General features: G+C 43.3%; 1 protein-coding gene across 1 annotated transcript in view; it reads right to left on the bottom strand.

Moving 5' to 3' along the window:
• Positions 1–2,125: 2,125 nt before the first annotated feature.
• Positions 2,126–9,238, bottom strand: part of SDF2 (stromal cell derived factor 2) — a 13,441-nt gene continuing 6,328 nt past the window's right edge. The window contains exon 3 of the mRNA XM_007121740.4: positions 2,126–3,021. Within this exon, the coding sequence (XP_007121802.1) occupies positions 2,734–3,021 (288 nt within the window). The 3' untranslated portion in view covers positions 2,126–2,733. The remainder of the gene's footprint in view (positions 3,022–9,238) is intronic.

Here is a 9,238-nt window from a genome sequence, read left to right as displayed (position 1 = left end):
GCGCCCCTCCCGCCCCGCCGGCTCCGAGCTGCGCCGCCGCGGGCCGACCGGCAGCACGCGCAGGGATGGCGCTGGGCGAGGAAGCGTTGGCGCGCGTGCGCCCCTCCCCCCCACAGCCAGCCAGCCAGCCAGCCAGCTGTCTCCCTGCCGCGCCCCGCCCGGCGCCCGCGATCCAGCGGGGCCGACCGGCTGCGTGCGCGAGGTGAAGGCGTGGCTTCAGAAGGAAAGCGATGGGGAGCGGCCCTCAAACGGACTGACAAACAGGCCCCGCCCCCGGGCGCACCCTTCGGGACCCGGAAAAGGGGAGCCGGTGGTTTGCCAGTGGCCTGGGCCTGAGCCCGGTCCCTGGCTGGCAGTGGACTTGGCTGGGTCGTTTGGGCCACGGAGAGTTCCACTTTCAAAGCAGTTTCCTGGAGTAGTTATAGTCGGCTTGGCCACCTAGGGCTCATGCTGAGGCTACTGCGGAAGTTATACTCTTGGGTCACACGAAGTAGTTATCCTGTCTTATTCGAGTCTTGTCTGAACATCATTAAGGAGGAAACCAAGCGGTAATTAAAAGGCCTCAAAAAATCCCACCTCATTCCATCTACAAAGGAATGAGTTGCACCATTCTGGACCCTTCATTGCAGTTTTCAGTTTCTACTGTGAATAGCAAAATCTAGGCACTGGGCCAGGGGGTATTACAGAAGTAAAGAATATTGTTCTTGCTCTTTAGGAACAATTTATCTAGGAAGCAAACATAATTATATGAAATAGAGAATTCAGGGCCAACTTTATTTTGCCTATTTCCTTCTCTGTGAAGTCATTGGACAAAGATTCCTTCCAACTCTAGTATAGTGATGTTAATACAGTACAAACTAAAAAAATTCTTTAGATTCTTTGACATACTTATTTCAAAATAAGTACTTCATATCCCTTTGCTCTGACATCCTAATCTCCATAAACATCCTTCAGGATTTCTCTTGGAGACTTTTTTCACTTCTTCAGATAAAGCACCATTTCAACTTTCACCTAGGTTACCCAAAGTTGCTTTCACCCCTCCAACTGGTTTCCTTCCTCATCTAATCCTCTTATTGGTCATTTCACATCTTCCCAAGGGCTCCACCACTGTTTTTTTCAAGTTCGTACTTATCTCTCCGGCGCTATAGTTCCACCATCCACCTTGTAATCTGCAGCCTCAAGGTATGTTCTGTCTGTGAACCTTCAGAGAAGGCCCAACAACTGAGTAAAAACTCTGACCAAGCCACGAAGGGGTACTTGCAACACAACTCTCTACTCTCATTCATGTTGTGAAAGCTGATCCCTTTACTCAGCTGTTTCTATCACTTCCTTTCTTTCTCCCCAGACTGTTACCACCCTACTCCCAACTATCTCAATGGCATGAAATGTTGATTTTATCATTTGTCTACTTCTTTCTGGAGAGCTCTCAAGGGAGCAATGCAACTGAAGTGGAAAAAGAGGGAAGAGGGCAGACATGGAGCTCAACTAGTTCCTGGTCTCAGCTTACTGAGACAAGCCCTTGTAAAAGGGATCAAGTCTTTTAATGTTGCAGGTCACGTCTGGCACAGACCTGGTACCCCCAAATGTTCAACATTAACTCCCTAAAGCAAGTAAGGAAAAAATCCATAAGTTTCTAAAAATAAAAAGGCCCTCTCATCACTGAAATTCCAGCAGATGGCAGACACTTCTGTTCACCACTACCATCCTTGAAGGACAGAGAAGCAAACTTCCTGGAACTGCCAAGCAGAGGAAAGGAAGAAGTGAGGTGAGTAGAGGACAAAAGCTTTCTAATCCCCTTTTCAGAGAAAGATATCTACATTTGTCCAAAAAGTATAGTTATCTCCCAAGAACTAAACACAGTTGTACTGCAGTAAAAAGATGGATTCCTGTCTTCAAATTATTTACTAGCTTTAAGAATTCAGGCAGTTACTCAGCTTTTCTGTTCTGCATTGGTAAAATCGTAGTATATACCCAGTAACATATCTGTGAAGATTAAATGAGGTAAGATCTATAATATGGTGCCTAGTATTTAGCAAGCAGTAAATAAATGTTGGTTCCACTTTCCACCCCTACCCTTTTTTCTCAAGTACAGTATCATATCCAAAGTAAAACATTTTATTGGCTATTTATTAAGGGTCTATAGCCATAATTAGTCAAAAATCTAATAAAGATGAGGTGCTAAGGGAGAAGTTAAAGTAAAGATAGAAAAAGTGGGATGCAAGTAAGGCTTTCAAAAGGGCCCACACCAAAGGTTCCCATCATCTCAAAAGAGTGCTAGCAATGACTCTTAGGACTCAAGGATTAATCAGATTATGAAATAGCATGCCTAATAAATGACAATACAGTGACTAACAGTGAAATTTTTTTTATCATTCTGGAGAAAGAAAGTGGGAGAAAAGTCACACATATTAATAATCCATGATGCCAAGATTCTGAGGAATAAAAATTTCCCAGCTAGGAGGGATGCCTCCCTCAGTTTTTGTTTTATTAATATGAATAAAAAGCATCTGCTCCTTCACCAACAAGTCTTGTACTCAGAAATAACTGACCCAAGTCTGGGAGAACAAGCAATTCAAGTGTGAAGGGCTGAGGCTTCCAAACACATCCACTGTTTCCTATCATGCATCTTCATCTCAGTGGTGACATGGTCACCTGTGGCAGGGATCCAAAGGGTGAAGGAGCAGCAGATGTCTATGAACACTGTGTGGTGACAGTGGCTCACAGCCTCCAGACTCATAGCTCTGTGTGGTGGCCTTCTGCCTTCAACAACTCACTGGGCTTCATGAAGATGCCTTCCATGGCTTTCCAGTAATTGTTCTGGCTTGGCTGGGCCATGCCATGCACCTCTTTTTGCCCACTGATGGGTCGACCATATTGTTCTCCTGTGACAGACAGCAGAACCTCAGTGGAAGAATGCTTGAACCGCACCTCACCATCCCTCACCCAGTAGGGCCCATTACAGAGCACTGTCCAGTCATCCAGATAATCGCCTTCACCTTCCTCACCAAAAGCACTCACTTCCTGGAAGACACAGATAGGTAGCGACATTAGTATGGCTGACACATAGGCTTGAAAAGGGGAAGGAGGCAATGGAAAGAAAACTAAGACTATCCAAAAGTGATAAATAAGAGGCTTTCCAGTGTTGTTTAAAAATAAATAAAATTAAATTAAACTCTGGAAAAAAGATAAAAAGACACCAAGGACATGAAATCACTTGTCATAAGATTATGGTCCAAACGTTTACTTTGCAAATATTCCTCTATTTGCCTTATATTTTCTATTATAGTCTTAAAATATTTTACCTCTTGTTATTTGACTTTAAATATTGCTGCCTCATTCCCTTAACTAGACATTAAGTGACGTGGTGAGAAACACAAGTTGGAAAGGGGATGGGCTCTGGAAACAGGCAAACCTTGAATGTCAGCTTTGTCCCTTCCTGTGTAACTCCTTTGGGCTTTCATTTTCGCCTCTATAAAATGATGACAATAATACCTTACAAAATCATTGTGAGAATTAAATAAAATAATAAATATTAATTAAGCAGAGTATAGCAGATTCTATCTTCCACTCATATTCTAATCCCATTCCCCATAAGGCCAAAAATTCAGAGTTTCTATCACAATTTTAAAAGTAACTGATTATTTCAGGCATACATAATTTTTTTTAATTGAAGTATAATTGACCTACAACACTATGTTAGTTCCAGGTGCACAACACAGTGACTCAATATTTCTATACATTACAAAATGACCACTACCAGACACATATAATTTAAATATACACTAAGAGTTATAAAATTTTAGATGATAAAAATCAGTCATTTGGAAATAAAGTCTGTAAGACTAAAGGTAAAAGAAACTGCACATAATTAACAATTCTACTACTATACTTGTATACTGGAACTGAACAAGTAAGTAAATGGATGACAGTGTTAGCAGCCCAGTGTCTTACTGTTAGAGTGGGAATTTACAAATAAGCAAAGGGAGGAGGCTAAAATGGTCTATGTGGCAATGGATTAGAATTGGAGGCATCAGTAAGAACTCATGTTTAACTTAATATAGATAGAGATGGTTACATATGTGAACACTTACAATAAATATGAGTATATACACGTACATATATATATTTCTTTACTCTGTCAGGTGAGAGGGCCTAAAAGAAACAAAACCCCCTAGCAACAAGCTCATGAAAGGCCTAGATCTTGGTTTAAGAATACCCTTTTCCAATAAAAGGAAGCAGGACTCCATAGGGAAATAGATGATTCTAGGATTGGGGCAAGAAATATACAGGATGAGCCTGGAATATCTTTTACTGCGAGAAAGTAAGGAAGTGTTAAAACACAGCCATACACATACACAATGATGGGAGCAGGTCAAATGGACACAGGAGACAACTGAAAGGGCTCCCAACAGCCAAAGTTGGAAAAATGTGAGTAACATAATGAAGACAGTGGTATTGGATTATAACTCAAAGTATAAAATAAATATCCAGGAGTCCATACCAATGAAAATAAATGACTGAATAAATAGAGAAAAGACAAATCTTCCATGCAGAAGAATTCCAAATAAATTATTTAACTATTCTACCCTAAAGGAAGAGGAGCATAACTCCCAACTCAAGTATGAGCTGTGCACAGTGACTTCCTTCCGAAGAGCACAGTATGTAAAGGGAAAAAATGAAAAGAATAACTTTACAAGAGAAACCTGAAAAACACTACTTCAGCCAGGTAATCAATATCAACAATCATAAGATACTATGTACCCTTGATAGATGGGATGAAAATGGCACTTTACCTCTGTGGTCTTCTTCCCCAAAACCTTTATAAATCCAGTCTAATCCTAAGAAAAAGATCAGACAAATTCCAACAGAGGAGCACCCTATAATATACCTGACTAGCACTCCTCAAATCTATCAAGGTCAGGACTTCCCTGGTGGCGCAGTGGTTAGGAATCCGCCTGTGAATGTAGGGGACATGGGTTCAAGCCCTGGTCCAGGAAGATCCAAAGTGGCGCGGAGTAACTAAGCTGTGCACCACAACTACTAAGCCTGCGCTCTAGAGCCTGCGAGCCACAACTACTGAGCCTGCGTGCCGCAACTACTAAAGCCTATGCACCTAGAGCCCATGCTCCGCAACAAGAGAAGCCACCGCAATGAGCAGCCTGCACACCGCAACGAAGAATAGCCCCCACTCACCGCAACTAGAGAAAGCATGCATGCAGCAACGAAGACCCAACACAGCCAAAAATGAATAAATAGATAAATTTATAAAAAATAAACTATCAAGGTCAACAAAAACAAGGAGTATCTGAAAAACTGTCACAGCCAAGAGGAGTCTAAGGAGACAACTAAATGTAATGTGGATGGGATCCTGGAACAGAAAAAAGACAGTAGGTAAAAACTAAGGAAATCAGAATGAACTATAGACTTTAGTTGATAACAACGTATCAGTATTGCTTTATTAACTGTAGCAAATTTATCATACTAATGTTAAGATGTTAATAGGGAAAAACATGTACAGAGGGGGAGTGGGAGGGAAGCAGTCATTAAGAGATCCACATCCTTCAAAAGTTCAAGGCTTAAAAAAATGGCACAATACCTAATTCATTTTCCTAATGTGGTTAGTTGGCATCATTAAAAAATAATTTTTATCGCAAGTTTGGAAAATACTGGGTTTCTTTATTGCAAGATCTATCAGGATAACTTATGATACACTAACATATACCTATTCTCTCTTTCCTCATTTCTTGATTTGATCTAAATGTAGAGACTCCATTTTTTTTTGTTTGTTTTTTGCGGTACACGGGCCGCTCACTGTTGTGGCCTCTCCCGTTGCGGAGCACAGGCTCCGGACGCGCAGGCCCACCGGCCAGGGCTCACGGGCCCAGCCGCTCCGCGGCATGTGGGATCCTCCCAGACTGGGGCACAAACTCGTGTCCCCTGCATCGGCAGGTGGACTCTCAACCACTGCGCCACCAGGGAAGCCCTAGAGTCTCCATTTTGACCAGAAACAACTTCCTTCACACTTATGAGACAGAGGCAATTCTTCAGGTCTGCACAAAAGAGAAGATCTATACCTGGAAGAGAAAGGGCTAAGAACCAAGATATCAAACAACTCAACTGAGTAATGAGCAGAAATGACCCACAGGATGCCACCTCACCTGGTTTCCAGAAAGAGGTGAGGTGAAGTGGTGACTATGGAGGTTTCGGCCAGTGTTGACATGTGTCAGCCGGATGGGCTGACCACATCTGATGGGGGTTCCCCTTTCACACACTGTGGCCGTCTTCCCCCGTATCCTCCAGTAACTATTGCTGTCATCCACAGAGGTTACACCTGTCACTGACTGCTGCCCACTACCTGCAGTCAAAAAAAAAAAGAAAAAGAAAAAGAAAAGAGGGTGAGCTCAACCTGACCCCTCTCTTCCCTATGGCTAATAATGTGCCCTGTATCATAAAATAGGTTTGGGGGGCTCGGAAGGAAACCCCATGCTTCATATTTTTTTCTTCTATGACATTAAAATATATATGAAAAACACTAAATGTATTTATAGAGTATTAGTTATTATATGATAAACTATGTTTAAGAGTGTACCACATCAGGGCTTCCCTGGTAGCACAGTCGTTAAGAATCCAATCTGCCTGCCAATGCAGGGGACACGGGTTTGAACCCTGATCCGGGAAGATCCCACATGCTGTGGAGCAACTAAGCCCATGCACCACAGCTACGGAGCCTGCGCTCTAGAGCCCACGAGCCACAACTACCGAGCCTGCGTGCCACAACTACTGAAGCCCACGCACCTAGAGCCCATGCTCCGCAACAAGAGAAGCCACCGCAAGGAGAAACCCGCACAATGCAACTAGAGAAAGCCCACGCACAGCAACGAAGACCCAATGCAGCCAAAAATAAATTAATTAATTAAAAATAAAATGAGACCCGTTTTTGCGTCAACTTTAATCCAACAAGCCATTACAGATCTCCAATTCCTGTGATATATCCAACATATTACAAAAGTTTTCTTTTTTTAATTTACAATTTCAACATTTTTTAAAAATTTTATTTATTTATTTGGCTGCATTGGGTCTTTGTTGCTGTGCAGGCTTTCTCTAGTTGTGGCGAGCTGGGGCTGCTCTTCGTTGCAGCGCGCAGGCTTCTCACTGCGGTGGCTTCTCTTGTTACGGAGCACAAGCTCTAGGTGCGCAGGCTTCAGTAGCTGTGGCACATGGGCTTAGTTGCTCCATGGCATGTGGGATCTTCCCGGACCAGGGCTTGAACCCGTGTCCCCTGCATTGGCAGGCGGATTCTTAACCACTGCACCACCAGGGAAGTCGCACAAAAGTATTCTTAAGTCATCTAAATTTGGTTCATAATACTTACAAATGGTGCGATTTTGCAGGTCAAAAGGTACTAGGTTAAAAAAAAAAAGGTACTAGGTTAAACATGTAACTACAGGCTTGAAAAAAAGTGGAAATATACAAATAATAATTGCTAACCAGCTAACGTGTACTTGAGCGATTACTGGGTATCAGATACAAACCCAGGCTTTTTACTTGAATATCCTTTTTGTTTGTTTGTTTGTTTGTTTTGTGGTACGCGGGCCTCTCACTGTTATGGCCTCTCCCGTCGCGGAGCACAGGCTGTGGACGCGCAGGCTCAGCGGCCATGGCTCACGGGCCTAGTCACTCCGCGGCATGTGGGATCTTCCCAGACCGGGGCACGAACCCGTGTCCCCTAAATCGGCAGGCGGACTCTCAACCACTGCACCACCAGGGAAGCCCTTGAATATTCTTAATTGATACATTCATCTACTCTCTGAGGTAACTATTATTATTACTACCCCCATTTTACACTGGAGTGTTAAAAAGTCTGAATAATATGCCCAAGATCACATAATCTTAAGAGACAATACAGGGTTTGAACCTAAGTGGGCCAACTCTAGAACTCACACTCTTAACCACTCTACCACCTGGCCTCCCACAAAGCTTTATTTTCTGTTAAGTTCCCCCAAATAGGCCACTCATATAAACTCAAGGGATATTCTCTTCCCTAGGTCTCATTCACTACTCAATTCTTTGAAGGCACTCCGTATTTCCCAGACACTTTCCTCAGTCACTCTTGCCTATTTCTCCTAGCTTTCCCTTCAGTCCCCTGGCCCTGCCTGACCACAAACTTTTGATGACACTTCCCTTTTACCACTTAACATAACTGCGTTGTACCAGTTATCTGGGTGAATGTTTATGACTAAACTACCAGTTTCTCTCTCTTGCTTCTTCTACTCAACTCAATGATTTTGTTATATCTTTAAAAAAAAAAAGGCTAACCAACCCTCCCGCCTCACTTCTGGTTACTGCCTTACAGTTCTCTTGGTCCTCACTTCCATGCCTCACTAAATCATGATGTACACTTTCTGTCTCCTACTTTTCACTTTCTATTCAACTTTTCACTTCCTTTCCCATTTTTAAACTTTAGGATTACCCAGAGTTCCATCCCTGGTCCTTATACATTCTTAAAGACTGGTTGGGGATCAAGACAAAAGCATTTACAGGTGCTTCAACAAGTTTTTCAAGTGATTCAAATTGACACCAGATTGCAAACCACAGTTCATCCTGGGCAATTTCATTTACTCTCCCCACATCTTCAACCACCACCCAGACAATGATGTTGTACTTAACTCCGTATCTCAGGCTCAGCACAGATCTCTCTTCTGAGCTCCAGACTGAACCTGGTTCTCAAATCTGGATGCCCATCAGAAGCACCTGAAGAGCTTTTTAAACCTATAGATTCCTACTGGCAGCCTCTCTCCACCCACATTCTGATTCAGTAGATCCAAAATAGGAAACTAGATCAAATTAAAATATAATGAGCCTGACACATAGTAGGTATTCACTGAATGGCCACTAGGATTATTTTACTTTATTTATTTTTGGATGCATTGGGTCTTCGTTGCTGCGCGCGGGCTTTCTCTAGTTGCAGCGAGCGGGGACTACTCTTCGTTGCGGTGTGCGGGATTCTCATTGTAGTGGCTTCTCTTGTTGCGGAGCACAGGCTCTAGGCGCGCGGGCTTCAGTAGTTGTGACACGTGGGCTCAGTAGTAGTGGCTCACGGGCTCTAGAGTGCAGGCTCAGTAGTTGTGGCGCACGGGCTTAGTTGCTCCACGGCATGTGGGATCTTCCCGGACCAGGGCTCGAACCCGTGTCCCCTGCATTGGCAGGCGGATTCTTAACCACTGCGCCACCAGGGAAG

The sequence above is a fragment of the Physeter macrocephalus genome, chromosome 14, assembly GCF_002837175.3.
Source record: "Physeter macrocephalus isolate SW-GA chromosome 14, ASM283717v5, whole genome shotgun sequence".
In the NCBI taxonomy this organism is placed as follows: Eukaryota; Metazoa; Chordata; class Mammalia; order Artiodactyla; family Physeteridae; genus Physeter; species Physeter macrocephalus.
Note: the sequence above shows the minus strand (reverse complement) of the source record. Positions and strands in the feature narration are given on the sequence as shown.